Source organism: Macadamia integrifolia, chromosome 3, assembly GCF_013358625.1.
Source record: "Macadamia integrifolia cultivar HAES 741 chromosome 3, SCU_Mint_v3, whole genome shotgun sequence".
Lineage (NCBI taxonomy): Eukaryota > Viridiplantae > Streptophyta > Magnoliopsida > Proteales > Proteaceae > Macadamia > Macadamia integrifolia.
In genome coordinates, this window is record NC_056559.1 from 3,288,049 (window position 1) to 3,308,394 (window position 20,346).

General features: G+C 36.1%; 1 protein-coding gene across 2 annotated transcripts; it reads right to left on the bottom strand.

The window, feature by feature from the left end:
* Positions 1-2,641: 2,641 nt before the first annotated feature.
* LOC122073578 (filament-like plant protein 4) lies at positions 2,642-17,247 on the bottom strand. Of its 2 annotated transcripts, XM_042638171.1 has the most exons (7): positions 12,858-13,044; positions 12,705-12,763; positions 11,001-11,124; positions 9,622-9,862; positions 7,033-9,397; positions 6,484-6,547; positions 2,642-3,705 (listed from the first exon to the last, which is right to left on the bottom strand). In XM_042638171.1, the coding sequence occupies exons 3-7, from the start codon at positions 11,106-11,108 to the stop codon at positions 3,238-3,240; spliced, it is 3,246 nt and encodes a 1,081-aa protein (XP_042494105.1). In that variant the 5' UTR covers positions 11,109-11,124; positions 12,705-12,763; positions 12,858-13,044; the 3' UTR covers positions 2,642-3,237. The 2 variants fall into 2 exon arrangements, with proteins under 2 accessions (XP_042494105.1, XP_042494106.1); XM_042638172.1 differs by lacking the exons at positions 12,705-12,763; positions 12,858-13,044 and adding an exon at positions 17,104-17,247.
* Between the last annotated feature and the right edge of the window lie 3,099 nt (positions 17,248-20,346).

Sequence of the window (20,346 nt, forward strand, 5' to 3'; positions counted from 1 at the left end):
TGTTCCAAAGTTGCTGTCAGCCATATTTCTCTCTAACTAAAGTGGAAATCAAGGTTGGGAACAAGGATTTTACATTTATGGGACAACTACAGACCTTGAATTCTTAATACGATACCCTCAATTTAGTGTTTATGCATAATACATGTTATCAATAGCTTTTTTTAACAAATTCTTTATGCAAAAGTGTTTAAAAAAATGTTTCCTATCCATTTATGTGTGTATCTTTAGCGTATCTTAGTATATCTCCGATACGATACGATACTCTCCGATACGTATCTTAATTTTGACCGATCGATACGACGACCAATATCGATTCTTTAATCCTTGGTAATCATTGTTCTACATGATTGCATTATCTACTTAAATTTCTTATCATAATTAATAATGGTACTTCTTAAATATATATATATATATATATATATAACTTTTACTTTGCATAGATTTTTATTTTATTATTCAAATCCAAGCAAAGTAAAATGAAATTTAATGACGGATTTGGAATTAGTTTGTTAGCTTTGACAATTTTACTTTCCTTCTCTCCAATTTCTCTCGCAACTAGAGGGAGTTACAAGGAAAAATGAAAATGAGCCAGTTAGTGGTTATGAAATATATCTCTTTCTCTCTCTCCCTCACATGTAACGACCGCTCTGTCCCCTACGTATAAAACCATTATGTCACTCCTCAATGATGTGCTCTCCTATGCCTTTTGCTTAGAAAACCGTCTCCTTTTTTATTATTAATTCTTTTTAAGGAGAGGAAAAATGAATCGAAAATTCTCTATGAGGGGCGTCGGATAGTCCGCTTGCTCAGAATACCCTCTTACATTTGCAATTTAACAAATAAAAGATCAGTTTTTCTCTCCACTGTCCCAAATACCTAATCAGCTCTATCAATACATAGATATGTTCATGTATGAGATTAACATGGCTTGTTTGAACTTTCAATATGAGATTAACATAGCTTGGGTTGTTCAGTTATAGCCCTGATCCCAAATTACTGAAAAAAAAAACCACAAATTAAGCACAAAGAGAAGGATAAAGTTCCAATGGGCTTAGAGAGACCAGTTCGGCCCATTAACACTAGACAAGAATCAGGTCTATTCAACCCTTGTGCTTAAAGTTGGGTATACAGCTATTCAAAAAATATCTAGGGGATTGGATGGAAACAGCCAAACAGATTGGGTTGGGTTGGGTTAATAAGCCAAGCTTCTCATAGGAATTTAGAGCTCTTGGCCTCAACAAATCAATACCAGCATTGTGGGCCTTCCATTGGATTTTTAAGACCGGACTCTGTTTGTCTTGCAGGGAAGAGGACATGGAGGGTCTACAGCTAGTGGTATAGTGTCCTTACCGTACTTTGGCTCATTAGCTGGTTGGTTTAAAAATCAATCATCAATCACAGTCTAAGTAAGTGATGGCAACCATGGGTATATACACATAAGAAACAAGGCAAGCCAGCTCAAGACATTCCACATCTCAATCACCACTTCTAATGTTAGACAAAAGCTTGTCTCATGCTCTCATTGGTCATCACAAGTCTCCAATCATAACATTTGATTATTTCAATAGTTAGTTGGGAAAGGGTTATTATCCTATACCAAACCAATCAAGATGTAAGAAATATTTTCATCGACAAGAGAATCTCTATGATCGTGAAAGAAAGAGAGTATGTCAGTGTAAACCCTACATGAAATGAATGTGAGAGGACGAGAGAAAGAATCTCCACACTGTTGGTGTGGGATCTTTTCCATAGTTATAAACTTATAATGAACCCTTTCTATGATGCCCTTTTTTGTTCATCAAATTAGGTTCTTTGGCCTCAATAGGAATAATTTCTATTTTTATTTTAGGAGTAATGAAAAGAAAGAGAAAATATATGCATCCCATGCTTTGTCTTTTGCTTCGCATTGAAAAAGAAGCGAGATATGTTTGAGCTTAGCTTGGAGGTGAAAGTCTTCTTTCATTGTTTCACATTAAAAAAGAAGCAAGACACGTTTAAGCTAAGCTTGGAGATGGAAGTCTTCTTTTGTTCCTCAATGGTAAAGACCTAACTCATAAGCTTATCAGCCTTAGGTCATAATAAGTTAATAGGATCCCCCTTTACGTCTCCATGTCCCTCCCATGTGGCGACACCAATGCACAAAAAAGAGAGGGATGGGATTTCTCTTGATTTTGGTATAGTGAGACCCAGTTTTTTTTTTTTTTTTTTTTTTTTTTTTTTTTTTTTGATAGGTAGGGAGGGAAGTAGGTAACAGCTAGGAGACTCGAACTCGAGACCTCCTAGTGAGCATGGGTTTTATACACACCACAGCTCACCAACTGCACTAAGCAGTTGTTGTTATAGTGAGACCCAGTTGATGGTCTGCATGACGGGCTATTAGCTCAGTGGTAGAGCACACCTCTGATAATTGCATTTATGTGCTCGGGTTGTGAGGGCTCTATTAAAACCCTATAAACATTGCTTCGAGGAATCAGAATCGGATCGTCCATTCTATAAGAATCATCTAAATCCAATCCCAATTACGGCCAATTCATACTGGAATTCTAGGGTTCAGTCTGATTCTGATTACGTGAACTGTTCGCCTTCTTAGTTATCCCCTCCATTTTTAAGGAAGTGCATCCAGAATTAAACATCAGAAGCATTTCAGGAAAGATCTTCAGAAAATCTGCAGATCATGTATAATTTATTGTGCTTAATTCAAAGCAAAACAACTCTATGAGCTATAAGGTACCAGAATTCTTCTTCTAACTCTGCACACCTCAAATGATAAACTTACAAAAGCTTCAATCCCCCAACTCCATTAAAACTTGGCTCATAAGATGATATCATGTCACAGAAAGAATATTCCAATAACACGAATTATTGTCTCCAAAACCCAAACTCAAATGTTTTAAACAACTATGAGATGCATTTCCAGTGTTCCCTTGGGAACACTTTACATGCAAGATTACTGTACATTGACCACACGTATGAACTGTATCAGAGGTTGATGATCTTCTCATGCAAAGGCGAAATTTGGCTAATCGTGCTCACCCCAATTCTCCATATATCTTCAACATTAAGCTACCAAACCATGGACCAGGTAACCTTTCCCTTTTCAAATTGCTCTTCCAAGAACATAGAAATGGTTGGTCCAGAAACTCGTCAATTTCTCATCTACAAAACGTCCACCTCCATGTTTACCACAATAAGCAATTAATTTGGTTACGACTGATGTTGACATTTGAAAACCAAAAACTAGTGTCCATTCTTTGTTTTGGACGAAAAGAACCTGCTGAAACCCCGTGAATGCTTCTCAGGAGTTGCGGCCGAAGAGGAAATAGAGGAGCCTGATCTTGTGGGCCGGTGTCTCGGATGTGTTGAACTGACTGGGGATCTCAAAAGCATGTTTGCTTCAGTGTCAGATGGACAATTGAGAGAGTAAAATGCATCAGAGGGGGACTCACCACCCACTCCCGTAAAATTTGAAGCAGCAGTTTCCAACTCAGCCTGATCAAAGTGTTTGGAAGCGTCTATGCTTTCTCGGTTCAATCCACTAGGAGTTGGCTCATCTACCATGGAACTTTCACTCATTTGATGCATCTCATTTTGTGGGGATCCCATCAGCTCTGTTGGAGGATGCAAAGCTTTCAACTGCTTACTTAGAAGAAAAATGGTCTCCTGACACTCTGCAAGCTTCTCTGCTGCAGCTGCTATCTCTCTCTCCTGTAGCAACAAAAGCAAAATGAACAGATTTACATATGTTTTAAAATAATGAAAATGTACAAAAGGAGAGAGAGAGAGATTATATTTTACTTTCCCCTAGCAATAGAAGGATAGAGATTATATTTTACTTTCCCCTAGCAATAAAAGGATTATGCATGTAGTACACAACACAGAAAAAGAACATATAACCAATTGACGAAACAACAGAATTCACAGATTAATAACAAACAAGATGAACTGCATTTAAGGAACTTATGTGTACAGTAAAACTGAATATAAAATTCTCAGGGAAAAAGAACCCTGTGTCATATGCTCTCAAAAGGAAGGTGGTGGTCCATAGAGACCTAAGTTGACAGTTCAACCACAAACAAAATAAGAAACAAATATTACCAGCAATTGAGCTATGTTAAAGGTAGGTGCAGCCGTGCAGGAGGGGGTTGTGGAAACATTGCCAGTGTGTCTAAATGTTCAAACATCAACCACTGCCACAAATTTTACTGAATTGTGAAGAATTTAATCATTTTCTGTTCATTATTTTTCAAAATACAAAGTTGCATGAAAGCTCATGAAAAATCACATAACTGAACTCAACAGAAAGTCCACCCTTGGAAGTTGGAAGAGAAGAAGATGGCATCATTGCTCACTATGTAGAAGGAGCAAGTCCCAAGTTTCAGGTCCCTAAGTTGTCAAACAAGTTCGTTACAGAAAGAACACATCCAAATAAAAAGAAACAGTAATATATTAGTAAAAGACAAGATACAGGAGAGAAACAAAAAGAAAAGTTGACATATGGAATATCTCCAACTTAATTAAGGAGAAAACAGAGCGTCAAGGAAGGGCACTAAATCAGAGAGAGAAAAGGTAAAATAATTTGCCTTTTTTTTTTTTTGGGGGGGGGGGGTGTTGCAGCAAAGAAGAGCTGTTGAGAGCCAATGCATGAGAACCACAACATCACACATCATACAGTGTGCAATAGCTACATAATGACCAAGATATTAAAATACTACTGATCCATTTCCAAGCATTTCAACCCAGCTGTGGGCCTGCAGACCCTAAAAAGGAGACGGTCTAACCATGGTCCTTAACAACAGCAGAGCTGGAAGGCCTCTCTCCACGAAGTTTAATCAAACCAATCGTAAACCCTTTTTCCTAAGTAATGTCCGAGCTCTATTTATAACCAAGGAGCTAAAGAGCTAGACAGAAAGGGGGGGGGGGGGAGGAGAGAAAAACAATGTCCCACATATGATTGTAGAGGAAATAGACAAGAAGCCAATATTAGAAGGGTTGAAAGAAGAGCAAAGGTGTCGAGCACACACAAAGATATGCTAGGAGACTAAACTACTTGATCAATGCAAAGGAAGTCACTGGCAATTAATTCCAAGAGGATCAATTCCAACTTCGCAAGAGAATTGCCTTTGATCATATATAACCATCTGTGAACCTTGAGAAATCTTATTGCAGTAGTAAGTAGTTATCTCAAATATTTCCATCACCTAGATATTGTAGACTCTCTAGAAATATTCAGAATATCTACAACACCGAATCATGGTCCAAATTTCCATCATTGCACTGCAACCCTATTTGCACTTGTGAAAGGTGATTAAAGCCAAGCTGGGATATACTCAAAATTTTTTTTTTTTTCTATCCCTCTTAAACTCACAAATCAATAGTTTCGTATTCTTCAACCTTTACGTAATATTGGAGCACCCAAACAAAGAAGGAAAAGTACTAGACCACAGGATGCAGTGTTCGAATACTAGAATTTCAATGCTGTGGCACTTGCAAGATAATACACATTTATAATCAAACATATTTCTGAGAATAGAAACACAGTTAGTATAAACTCATAGAATATATAGAGAAAGTTGAAATTAAATTTCAGTATGAATATAGATCAATAAAGGATGTAGAAAATACTACAGGACTTTGATGACAGCCACGAACGTTGTAAAAATTAAATCTAATCATCATAAATAAATGGCATATGATTCAGTTTGGGATTCAAATCCCGAGGACCATCAGTCTGCAACAGTGTTCTAAAGGAAAGTCAGGACACCGTCTGAGATCTTTGGCAATTGGCCCAACTGTTTCCTGTTTTTATGCTGGTTGGGACACTGTGTGGGATGGGGAAAAAATGTGTGTGAAGAAAATGGTTTGCAATGTTGCTCAAATCATGAACCTGAACTAATTTGGTAATCTATAACTTCCTAAACATAAAAATTTTTAAGTAATTTACATTGCATAAAGGCAAGTCTTCATGTAATAAAATATTTTCTCTAGTTATATCAGTAGTTAAGAAAATACATGGTGGTCAATGTATCTTCAAAACATTTGCTGAACCAAATCTGAAGATGATGCCTTTGATCTCATATAACAGAGTCAAAACACATCTTAACATAAAGATCTTCCAGGTTGCCAATTGCTACCTTCTGGACCTGTGTCACATTCAGAACTCTTGCCTAAGTTTATATTTCCATCTAGGTACAACTGCAAGAACAAACATAGCATGGAAGAAAAGCAGGTATATAAAGAAGACAATTCATAAGGGTCTGTTCAAACTCAACCGAATTAAAATCGTGAAAGAACATAGAATTTCCTCAGGGAAAAAAGAAAAAAGGGATAATTTGAACAGTTATATCAACCATAAACTTCTAGTAGTTCCTAACCAGGTTTATGAAGGTAACAACCACATTTGTATTGAGAATATTCATTAATTTTTGGCTCTTTATTGTAAGCAATTCCAACTTTTCAGAGTATAGGATAGGATATGATTGATACCTGTTTGGTTTCAGTGTCTACATCACCAGCAGAAGTCGACAAACACTTTGAACAGCTCTGACTCCTTATTAAAGTATAAGAAATGAAAGAGGGAGTAGGTCAGATATAAAACTAACAAGTCAAATAAGAACCAACACAACAAAATGGCTGCAAGGAAATATGAATCAAATAGTTCAGGTATTTTGACATGATCTCTTCTATATATACTACACTGCTTCTTAGCTCTTCAAAGAGCAAAAGAAACGCCCCAAAATTTACCGAAGACCAATGCTATAGTTCCAGCAGGCCAAGGTTTGCAGGTTATTGCCAAATCACAACAGGATCAACAGATCAACCCTTTAACTAGATGAAAAATCAGCAAAAAAAACGAGCAAGCAAGTGCAGCCTCAGCCAGGATTTCGTAAATATCCAGCAACTAATTATGTATCTTGCCAACTCTATCCCTCTTAAAGACTACTCAACATAACCAACTCAAGATGGCAGAAGACAAGTCAAGTTGATCAGCATAAGTGACAAAATCTTGACTACAAGAGGCAGTTCAGTGCTGACCTTTGTATTTGCTCTTGAAGATCATTGCATTTATCCAGAGCATTTTGATGATTCCTCTTTTCTTCCAGAAGCTCATTATTTAAAGCCTCGGCTTTTGCACGTAGAAGGTTGACTTCAGCTTCTAACTCCTGTGAACGCATTTCGAGTGAATTATAAGATTCTGCCATACATTTCAGCTGTGTATCTGCCAAGCTGTTCGATTTTTGAGAAGATGCCAATTGTGTTCTAAGCTCTGCCAGAAGTTGCTCTGTTTCCTGCAACTGAGACTTTGTGTTCTCCATCTCTTCGGTGCACCTAGTTAAATCCATTTCCATGTTATGTTTGTCTGATTTCAGTTGTTCCAGTTCCTCCAATGAGCAATTGCATGACTTGGAATTCAATTCAAAGCCTGGAATGGGGCTTCCATCCTGAAGAACTTCAGGATCAGAAGTACAGTGAGAAATGTGGGCACAACCATTGGGAAATCTCTCTCTTGCAAGATCATCCTGGACAACCTTATTTTCTGGTAATGCTACTTTATCTACACAATCAGACATGTTGGTTTCTCCTTCGTTTCCCTTATAACCCAGGACATTGAAGCTGAATTCACCAGCTTTGGCCAGGACATGAGATAGGTCAAGAACGAAGTCAACCAAACTCATTTTGCTGCACAGAATTTTTCTGACAGAGGCAGAGAACTCTTCAATCTTTTTATCTAATCCATGTCCATCAGGATATCTATCCTGCACTGCAATAGCTTCTTTGCCCAGTGATACCACAAAATCATGAATCTGAGAAATAGCAGCAGCCAGTTCCTGGTCTATGATAGGTGCATTGTCTTCACAATTATTATTCTCCTTGACAGTAGAGCTTACTGAGTTCCGAGGCAGTGAATCTTGTAAATCCAGCACAACATGTTTAATGTCCTCTAAAATCTTCTCCACATTTGCATCCTTAGCTTGAGACTCAAATACCAATGAAATTCTTGATTTGAGCTTTGACAGTGGCACTTGGTTGGTTTCAGATTCAAGATCCACTGCTGAGAACTCCACATTAGAGGAAACCTGATTCACTGATGTGTCCAAGCCCGCCTGCTGATCTGAACTGAGATTCCCACCTTTTGTGACCTCAGCCAAAGCACTATGGTCTCCATTTTCAGTTACCTTATCAGTTAAACCAACTGAGGAAGAGATGGCACCATTTGATTCAGCTGATAAACATGCCATTCTCTCCATCTCCAGGAAGTCATCCATAAGTTCCAAATGTTTTGGATTATCAGCCTTGATAACCTTCTCGACATCCCTTTCTTTCTTGAATTGAGAGAGCTCCGAGATCAAAGCTGTAGCCCAGGACTCAGCACAACTTCCATCCTCATCAATCCCATCTTCAGACATGGAAGTCAAGCTTGGAGGATTGCTTGCACTTTGGCTTGAGGAATTTTCAATAGGCATATCAGTAGTTGATTTTGGAGAGCTTTTTTGTTGATTCAGTGTGTGCATCTGCGCTTCTAGGCTTCGAAGCATACTAGCTGTTTTAGCACACATGTTTCTCGAAGTTTGCAGTTCACTGTTTCGCTTTGCCAATGCCTCTTTCAACATATTTGTTTCCTCTTCCATAGCCAACAAACGTGCAGTGAGAAACTCCGTCTCTTTATGGAACTGCTGAACATTGTCAAGAGAAAATTCAGGCATTGGAGCCAAATGTGGGCTAGGACTCCTAACAGGAGACCTCCGTGGTCGAATTTCTCCATAATCACGGCCTAAGCTCTCAACTTCATGCTTCATTTGGGCCAATGCAGCAGGGCCGGGCAACTTTTTCCTAACAAGGCCACGTAACCTCTGGCACTCTGCTTCCAACTTGGCTATCTTCTTAACACCCTCCAAATGCTGTTTGGTTGCCACTTCAGCAGACCGCATACTCATGTTCTTTTCTTCATTGCGGATTTCAAGCTCCTTTGAAGCTATATGGAGTTCATACTTAAGTGAGTTTATCTCCTTTTCACAAGATTGAATATTGGTCTTTAAAAGTTCAATATCAGCCTCAGCTTGGGATTTTTCTTCACTGATCTTCATTAGCATGTTGGAACGTTCTTGCAATGACCTAGAAAGTGCAGCATTTTCACCAGAGGATCTAAGGAGTTCTTGCTTTAAATCGCCTATTTTGGCCTCAAAATCATGCTTGATCTTGTCCCATTGCTTGGTTTTGGTAAGAACAACCTCATGCAACTTCAGTTCATGCTCCTCCTTCAAATTCCGTATTTGCCTCATGCACTCTTTGAGGGCACCATCCAGATGGGATGCTCGATCTTCAGCAGTGAGCTTCAGAAGTGTGACAGATTCGAGTTGAATTTTCAAAGCTGAAGCTTCTGCTTCAGCTTTTTCCCAGCCTGCAAAAATCAGTGGGGCTCAGTAGTCAGTTCTGATTAAGATAGAGAACAGGAAAAGTGAAGGAAAAGGGAAAGAAGAATAAAAATTATATGGATATCCAAAAACATATGAGTTAGGCCAGATATCCCATAGCACTTGAAATTATAAAACAAGCAATCAAGTACAGTACATGCATATAGTAAGCATTCTTGGCAGTTTAAAAACACAATAAAAAAGGCTGTACCTGATACAGCTTCTTCAGCAACTTTTGCATGCTGCTTGACCAGATTTTCCTTAGTAGTCATCTCTGACTGTGCTGAGGTCAGCTTTTCATTTAACGTCTTTACTTTATTCTCGGATGCCTTAAGCTCATCCTCCAATGCCTTAACCTCTTCCTCCAATACCTTAACATGTTCCTCCAATCCAGTGAAATGGGCATACGATTCCACAGATAGTTGAACATAATTTACTTTCTTGGAATTTTCCTGGTCATAAATGAAGCATATCACTGAGAAGGTAAAACCTAAACCATAAGATGATCAGCTAAGTGGATAGTGACTTTTTTATTTATTTCTGAAAAAAAGGATAAGTTGGCGGAGAAATGATAATAGTATATCAACAAAGAATATAACTACATAAATAAAAGCAACAAAAGATTAGAAAACCAAATTGACATATTATGAGAGGACAGAAAAAAAGGTTAACTTGGACAGTATCCCTCTCGACATGCTTTCAGCCCTCACGGAAAGCAAGCCATTATGACAAAGAAAATGAAAATGTGCGTTACCAGCACAGGGAAAAATTAAGGATTCTCTGTCAAACAGCGTAAGTATAAAAAGTAGGCAAAGAAGAACAAGGCTCAAGAAAGAAAGGGAAAAGGGGAGGGGGGGGGGGATGGGGGAGGGGGGGAGTCTCAGGGATGGCTTACTAATCACCCCAATCATTTTTCAGACTGTTAAGCCAATGAAATTACATTGCCATATCAGTTTGTTTGTTTACCCATATGAAAGTGGAATTGTTTTCAATACAATAGCTATTACATAAACTATAATGCAGCCCATCATCCTAGGGAAATGGATATAGGTGCATAGGCTCATTATAGTTAATTAACTTAGATCTTTACTACTTTTTTTTTTTTTTTTTTTGGGTGGGTGGAGGGATGTAAAACCTTCGGACCTAAGTTGTTTTCTTTACCCACAATATTTTGCATAAATTGAAGATGAAAACAAATACATAAGCAAATCACAAAAACAAAGTGACCTCTCATTACAAATTAATTCATGAACCATTTCCTAAACAAAACACTTTCAGTTATTAGCAAACTTTTCATAACCATGTTATCAAATGTACCCCTATGGCCCTACCCCTTACAACTTAAGACCAACAACAGTGCAGTTGAAGCAGCCCAACATGCATAAGGAAACATTGGTGGATTATGGTAATAGTGCACAAAATGTTCAGAGGGTTTTTAACTACAGGTCATTCATTAGAGAGCCTAGGAGGGGACTGAAGAGTATAGACAAGCTTTCATCTGCGATATCTTAATTCTGGAAAATGTTTCTACTCGAACATCAAGATATTTTAAACAAAGAAATATAATAATAACTATAATTTTTAACAGACCTGATTCCCCTGGGATCCAGCTGAAACCAAAGAAGCACCAGCAGAATCTGATGCGGAAACTGTTTTATCAGATGATTTTTTTTTCCATGGCCAACTACGGCGGTCCATTTGAACTATATATTACCTGCAGACATATCAGGCGTAAAAAAAATTATAAAAATACAAGGAAAAGGATTGTACCCAGCAATAATGAAAACAGAGAGCATACTCAAGAGTAATTAAACGACAAAAGGCAATACTTGCTGCTGAAATAAGAAATGAATTTCTGGAAAATCCCACACAATCCCTCAATTATAAAGGCGGTACATTTAAAGTGTGAAAGTGCATGAACCAACAATGCTAGAATAAATTCAATAATTCAATCTTAAGATATTTACTGAATGAGCTGTGGTTGGATTGGCTAAGGAATCGTAATACTTAATTTACTCCAGTAATTGCAAACATTTTTAGTTGTATTTATATTATGCATTCCGGGGAAATGCTTTATAGAAAAGGAAAATCACACTGCTTAGTTCCAAAAAAAGTCCTGTTCATTTGTTAAAATTTGGAGGCGTTCATCCGCATGCCTGATTAAACATCCGTATTCATCAAACTAACAACTAACCTGTAACCTGCTTGCCCACCAAAAAAGGAGAAAAACAAAATAAAAATAAAAGAAGAAGAGGAAGTGCAAGAGAGCATGGCGCCCACAATGCAAAATACAGATAAGCAAGAGGTATTCTAAATCGCTACAAAAACGAAAAACAGAAATGGAGCCAGAAAACCCGCCAGATCCAATAAACGAAAGATCCACAGCAGTACTTCGAGCTCCCAACCCCACCCCAAAACAAAGGGAAAAACCGGAACTGTACAGGCAATGTCATGCATTGTCAGAATAACCTCCGCACGCGATTATTTAGTCACGAAAATCTTACGATAAGCACCATATCAGATGATCTAATCAGGCACCGAAAAACATGAATCGGATGATCAAGTATCCCAATGGAAAAAGTTTATCCAATCCAAAATAGAGAACTCCAGAGATCTAATGAGTGAAGCATTATCTCCCAAAATTTCATTTTGAGACAAGATCCTCAAACCAATTCAGAAGGCCAAAATACGGATAATAATTAGAAAAATAAAATAAGATTGTCTAACCAATCTTCCAGGCGTAGGTCAAGAAAAATAAAAATTAAAGAAAAGAACGATGAAAGATCGAACGTTTTTCACTGAAAACAGTGTCTTTGACTATAAATGTTAGAGCAGTGGTTTTTCATAAATCCGACTAGAATTAAAATTTCGGGGAAGCAGAGACACTGTAAACAACAGTGAACAGTGAGACCAGTAAAAATTATTTAATCCAGTAAGCAGCAACCGATTAAGCTCCGTTTCTCAGAACAGAATTTGCAGAGAAGAGATAATTGAAGACTCTAATACTTTTCTTTCCTTGCCGCATTAACGGCCAACCTTCTCGTTCATTCACCAGAACAAAGTCATAGCATTCCAAAACAAAATCCAGTCCACAGGAAATGCTTAATAAGGTATCTAAAACAAGCAAACACACAATCGAAGAACAAAAGGTTTCGGGGAAATTTTTTTTTTCCCCCTTCACCAGAAGCCATTGATGAGCCAGGAAAAAGTATTATAAAAAAGGAAAAATGCAGAGAGAGAAATAGAGCGAAATGCGATAGAAGGAGACGAATAAGAGTAAAGAATCGGCCATACCTGAAGCTAAAAAAGGAAAGAAAATGGAGCTTCAAGAGAAAAATAGTAACAGAGTGGATCTGGAGAGCAAGAGAGTATATTATCAGACTTGCATTGGAAGAAAAGGTCTAAGTGATTCAGCCATTAATGGAACACAGAAATTGATTCATTTACTTTTCACACTGTACTCTTCCCCCTTCTTCCGCTTTTCCTGCTTTGTTTTTTCTTCACTGGTTCGTCGCCGATCAGTTGCTGAGAGAGAGAGAGAAAGTGGAGGGAAGAGAGGGTGATGGAGGAAGCGAGGGGTGTGAAGAGAGGGAGACAGGAGAGAGAGGTGGTGGGCGTTCGGTGGGCTAAAAACTATATTCGCGTTAGGTGTCACTATGAAAGGCAATACGTTGGGAAAGTTCCAAAGCAAAACCCCTTTATGCCCCTTCAAAAATAGGACCAATTGGTAAATTTCTATAGAAGAAATTGTTTTAGAAGCAACCTACTAAGAGGTCGAAACTGTCCATGACAATTAGAAAATGTACAATATTGTCCTCCAATACACAATTCGTTTGCCAGCTGTTACTGTATCCGAGCTGTATCCTACGTTGTATTGTCTGCTGGAGGCCGAGTTTTATGGTACTCCTAGACCTACTCTATCTTTCTATGGATTTATAAAAATATTTTAGTAATTATTGCCCGGTGCATGTGTAATAAGGAGATCTCAAAAAATTATAATTAAATAGGAAACTATAAATTGATATGGGAAATAAAAATACAAATTAAAAGAAAGGGCAGAGGGAAAACTGGGTTGGACCACACACCTCCAGTATGTCGACTAGTCGTTATCAATGTGGGCCGTTCATTTAATTGACTTCTTTTATTAAGACAAGTCTTGTGGAACATTAGATTGGTTGGATCTTAAGATGGTAGGACCCAAGGTTGGCACTTGACACTAATTGCATTACACAGAGATTCTATCTCTTGAACGGTCCTGATCTATGAAGCTAGCTAGTGCTCCTGTCTGATTGCTTTGGTATCATTGTTCGAAAAAAAGGAAATTATGTCGGTCGAATAACCCGTTTTCGATCTGAATCAATTGTGATTGATCATGATTTCTTGTTTCGTATCAATGTTTCAAAATCTGAATTGATTGTGGATTAATTCTGATTTTAAGGTTTTTGGAATCGTATTACTAGGTTTTCCAATGTGAGGAGTATACATTTTAAAGAATGGATAGATCTAGAACATGTTTTGGGGTGGAAGTAAAAAAAAAATAAAAAATTGGTGTTTTAGAATGCATTTGAGACCCAAACTTTATTTCTAAAATACATTACCAAACATAGCCTTAAACTATTGGACCAGGTACTTTTCACGGCATATTTCGTGAGTTCTATTTTGTTAGGTCATATTTTTTATGTTGACACGTTGGGCTCGTAATGTACAAGTCTCTTTGTTATTCTTCTTAAGTTAATTGTCTGAATGTAATGTGAGGTAAACCAAAACTACAAATAAGGAGGAGTTTTAAGACATTAGGAGGTTTTGAATTACTATAATCCCACATTAGTTTGTTTAGTTTCTAGATGCATTTATATATTTGAGGAACTCTCTTCCCGTAATATTATAACATATAGATTGGATTGTCCAACAATTTAAGCATAAAGCCTATTCACTTAATATGTGATTGATACTTACATTATCTCGCTATTCTTTGGTCCCCTCGTCATAGACTAAGACTCTCCGATACATACTTGAAAATTGAGTTTTACTTAATCCCCACCCCCACCCCCATCCCCACCCCTCTTGAAAAAAAAGAAGTCCTATTTATAGATGAGATTGGGTAATAATATAGAACAAATACTAGCAATCTATACATTGACATTTCCTGTATGGAAATGTCCGATTGACACATCTATAGACTATAGGTGTCTTAAGTACTTGACATTTTCTTTAATTACCAATTGCTTTATTCTCAAAAGATTTATAAAATGGCATTCAAATATTTTTCCTTTTAAAATACCTTTTTACCATTCATTAAATACTTTATTAAATAACTTTTAAAAATAAAGCAAGAGGCAAAAAAGTGAGATGACACCTTAGTATGTGTTAATAAGAAATTACCTTTATAGATATTATCAATTGGATTCTAAACTAAAGTACTTAATAGCTTTTGCTCATCTTATTTGAAGTCTTATAGAAAAAAGAAAATCATATTCTTAAGTTATTTAATCAATAAATCATTGTAGAAGACAATATTTGTATTAAAATATTACCAAATCAATACATTTACTCATTTTAAAAGATATATTACTTCTTCTAACGGTGTTTTTTTTCTGTTCCCAAATAATATTTATATTAAAATATTACCAAATCAATATATCTAGTCATTTTGAGAGATATATTACTTCTAAGTTCTAACGGTGTTTAATTTTTCTATCTTTTCTAATTAAAAAAACTAAACCAAACACACAATAAGCTAAAACGACAACATTAATAAAAAAATAATAAAAAATAAATAAAAAATAAATAAAAAAAAGCATATAGGGATTAGGTGGATAGAAAGTGGATTAAAGAGTTGAATACTTAATACTAGAAGAGTTTAACATCATCATTCTTCAAATTGACCAACTATTGTGAGTTTGCTGTCATGTATTAGATGCCAATAACTATACAATTTTTTAACTATATAAATAAACAACGTTGTCAAGTGATAATATCACCCTAACAACCATATACAAAGGGATTAGGATCCTCTCTAGTCATCATTCCCTATAGATTTATGTGTAGCCATTAGAAAAAACAATAGGTAAAGAAAATTCCCAATTAGACCTGTATGCAATTAGATTTAATCCACTATTTGGTTAGAAAATACTGATTTCCTTGAAGTTTTGATCTTGCATAATATTTGCTTAAAAATAAACAAATTTTAAAGAGAAATTGTTGAGTTTACTATTAATTTTGGTCATTTTCATTCATTTCACTTCCAAATGGACCCTTGATGTCTTTTGTGTAACTACCTCTTTCGCATCTCCGTAATATTCATACAGAAGAGGTATAAAGGAAAAAGGTATATATATGGGAGGTAGTTTAACATCGTAACCCATCTTTATGGAAATTGAATGAAGTGAATACATTTCACTGAATAATTTGAATATCATCTGTTATGATATTTTAATAAAGGAATTAGAAGAACAAGAGAAAGGTCAACCCATTAGTTTAGCCACAACGAAGAGTTAATTAATATTGATTAATATCACAAGAATATATGGGATTCTAGGATCTTATCTCAATAAATATCAACAAGAACTCATTAATTCTTTGATAATTTGAATATTCATAATTATGATTCTGTGATGTGGGAAAAGAAAAGAGTCATTGGACTATAGAACATCAAGGGCCCTTCTAACTTTTCATCTTTTATGATATTATTTATCAGATAACATCTAAATTAAGTGCTAGATTGGAAGATAGGATGTAAAGATTACATACATTAATCTTGAGGAACAAGAATGAATTTGAATTAAATGTTCAAAAATGATGGGACGTAATCAATGGTATCAATAATCTTATCATACTTTTCATAGGGATATAAAGATTATAATATTACACATAAGGTCTACTTTGTTGATGATCTATGTATATTTAGGAAGGAATTATTCTATATTTTGATTATTTGCATTGAAATTTTTTGTATTGATAAATTATTATTTTTTTAAAATGAAGAAAATAATGAAATATCAAAATCCTAATTTCATTGTTACAAGGGTAGATAATTTGTCATTTTTTGTGTTGGAGCATTCATTTCTAGCTTTGACAATTTTTAGTATTGTTACAGAGCAACAAATTTTTTTATCAAACTAATCCGATGGTCATCATCTTGCTTAATGGCCTTATATTTCGTGGGTAAACCCTTCACCTAGGAAATCTCTCTCTCTCTCACTCACGAGTTGCGCACTTATGACCTTATATGATATCATTTTGCAGACCCTCATTCGTATTACATATAGATTCTTTCTTTCACTGGCGTCATACGCCATTGGAGACAATGAAAGTGAAAACATTCTCGTTTTGGTTCCAAAGAGGGAAGGGGTGGCATAAGTGCGCAACTCTTGAGAAGAAAACCAAAGCGTAGAAAACATGGCTACTTTTGTCACGGATTGACACGCATGCGTGTTTTCTTGGAGTTGAGTTCCCAAAAATTTAAAAAAAAATAAAAAAATGAAAATTCCATTAATTGGTTATCAGAAATGAGTTCATCACTGTCATCTAGGAGAAGATGAACCAATCAAATGAAATGGAGGAAAAAGGGATCTATGGGGGGAATTTTTATTGCGATTACAAAAACACCCTTAGAGACTTTCTACTATTCCATACTATCCGTTGTGTATAATAAGATCATTAAAGATGAATAAGATGCGAGGAGAAATCAAACCTGGCTTGCCTTGGAGTCTGGACTTTTGAAGGTTTCGGTGAAGAGAAGACGATGGAGGAGAAGCGTTCAGACTTGAGAGGTCACAGGCAATGGAGGGGGACCCCTAGACGCCGTCAGAAGAAGAGGTTCACCGCCACTGCCCACGCCGATAGGGGAGCATCTTCTTCTAAAGTTTTTCCTACCTTTTGTTTTTTCTTTCTGGGTGTGGGTGTGGGTGTGGGTGTGAGAGAGATATGCCTATTATAGCTGGCTGGTTATGACACTTGGCAGAACCCCATTTACTCTTTTTTCTCAAGAGTCGAGGCAACTATTATAATAATAATAGATAATATGAGAGAGAGTGTACCTCTGGCTCTCCATCTCTCTCTTCATAGGAAACGATCACTATGCCCTGCCTCTCTCTCTCTCCTCAAGGAAATGACTCTTCTGTCCTTGTGAAAGAGATAAAGAGCTGGAGGTGTTATTGGTGCCCCGAAAGTTGTCATATTATGCTGTGCCTATACCTAAGCACTGGAAGGGCGAAATTATCACTCCACCATTGTAAAATAAAAAATTCCATCCATACCTCCATACTTTTATTGGGTGAATTTGGATCCTCTACAGCCATTACATTAATAGAGTGAGCATCTAATGGTTGGAAAGTATTTGAACCCACATCTCAAGGGATTCTTAATCACCAAATGCTCATTGCATCTTCAGATGATCTAGAGGCTCATTGACCTTCCTGCTGCAGAGCCATGTAGCCTGGCAACGATTCCTTTTTTTAATAATAATATTTTAAATAGGTAATGTGAACGAGGCATATCCGCATATAGTTGTAATAGATTAATAAATGGTGACTGAGGGAGTGAGGTCTTTTTAGTATTTAGGCGTTACTGTAGCATGAATGTCAAGCACCGACGTCCTGCACCTACAGGCCTCTGTCACACATCTACACATCTCTGTTGACGAAAAAACATTATTTAAAAGTCAGCGCATCGGCTGCGGATGTGGCCATCAAGTTTTTTCACCATACTCTCCAGTCTCTACTCTGTCTCCTCCACCATCACTTTTTAACTTTTCCTTTCTAAATTATTTTGTAAAGTTCACAATTACCAAAATTACTGCCGTCGACTTTTTCCATATCGGCATGGATCAATGGTTCAATATCATATCCATCCGATAAATCGGATCAAGTTGAATTGGACCGTTCATCATTTAATAGATACTGATAACGAAATTTATACCGATACTTGAGACATGTAAGGGGAAAAAAAAATCTTTAGATGAGTGAAATGTCCATTTTTCCCTGGTCAGAGTATTAGAGTAGAAGACTTGTATTACACATCTACTTAGGGTTCTAGAATGTTAAAATATAAATTGATTAGACCTCTAAGCAGTCAGAAAAGCTAGTAAGCTACAGGAGAAAAATGAGTGATGGTAACAAAACAATATCGATCAATTTTAAAGAACGGAAGATCAGATGGTGGGCACTTGTCTCATCACGTCAAGTCTCATTCTTTGATACAATCGTCAAATGTGGGTGACATTGCGTCATTTTTTACAGTGGTACTTCACTTTCACAGTTTTTAAATATTACACTACACTATACTACATTATCATGGATTTAATTCACGGTATTAGATTAGGTATTGACCATCTTAAAAATAAGTATGAAACTAATACGGATTAACATAGATAAAAGTCGGGGTTTTGATAGGTTTTTTCTTAGGCTCCGTTTGATTGCAATGGGAATTTAAAAGGAAGGAAAATAAAATTTTCATATTTTAAAAATAAATGTTTATAATCATTGTCCCATATGATTGTATAAATTACTTAACTTTTTTAATCATATTTAGTAATGATGCATTTTACATGTTTATTTTACATATTATAGCAAAGGGTAAATGATGCCAAGTGAAATGGAAATTTTATAATCAAATATGGAATGATTTGAAGTTAATGTTAAAGTCACACAGGTACTGATTACATATATTTCTTTTTTAAGTATGAAAATTTAACTTCCATTCTCTTTAATTCCCCTTATAACCAAACATAGCCTTAGCCATACTATTATTTTGTATGTGATAGGAAAGGTATCATCAATTTTGGATTGACCTTTATCGATATCAATTAGAATAATCCCATATGACCAATCCGTATTCAGTACCTTAAACCATGTATATTATTAATTACACTAACTACACAAAGTTATATGTATGCAATGTAACAACAATTGTTTAGCACGGCTGGTGCAGATGTGGTATGCAAACATGGATTTAATGCATAAGATTAGAATGGGTATTTGGCCATCCCCAAAATGATTATAGTTTGGAATAGATCGATCATTTATATTGACCATTCAATCAACCAAGTATCAAGATCGGAGACTTGCCAAACCAATAAAGATTATCAGATATATTGATCATTCAATATCAATACTTTGGCACAAAACCCATGTTCGACGGAAAGTCTTGAGTTTGAGTCTCTTAGGTTGCGTTTGGTAATGTTTATGTTTCAGAAACGACGTTTTGTATCAAAAACGAAAATTTAAGTTCCTAGGTCAAAACGTCGTTTTTAAACGAAAAAAGGGCCTTTGGTGAATTTGTTTTTGGAACGGTTTCAAAACGTAGGTCTTCTCTCCTCTCTGTACATGAAATTATGAAAAATGCAGAACTAGGGTATAAGATAAGTTTATCAGGAATGATTTCCTTAAAATCCCCCAAATAATTTTTTTTTTCTTTTTATTTGGAACTAAATTGGAAAGATGGAATAACTATTTGTCGTTCCATTAATTACAGTTTCTACTATTCTTTTTCCACTTTTTATTGTAAAAAAAGAAAATTCATCTATAATGCATTAAACGTTTTATTCTGTTTTTGTGTTTCAATGGAACGAAAAAAATTTCAGAAATGTTTTCAATCATTACCAAACCAAGCCTTAGCTGTTATTTTCTTTTTCATACTTTTTTAAAATAATAATAATAATAATAATAATAATAATAATAATAATAATAATAATATATGCAATGTCACATCACACCCATGTGATGGTGATGTAAGGGAGAAAGGCTGAATGAGGAAAAAAGGGAGAAAAAGCCCTAAAAACTGAGATGGAGGGGTGGAAAGAGAATCAGACAGATAATAGTAAATGATAGCTTCACAGAACCTCACGGTGGGGCCAACCCAACACAGCCCATACCCCAATGTCTAAGCTTTCTTCACAAGCCCCTGACTGCTGAGTGCTGACCGTTGCTTCGTACTA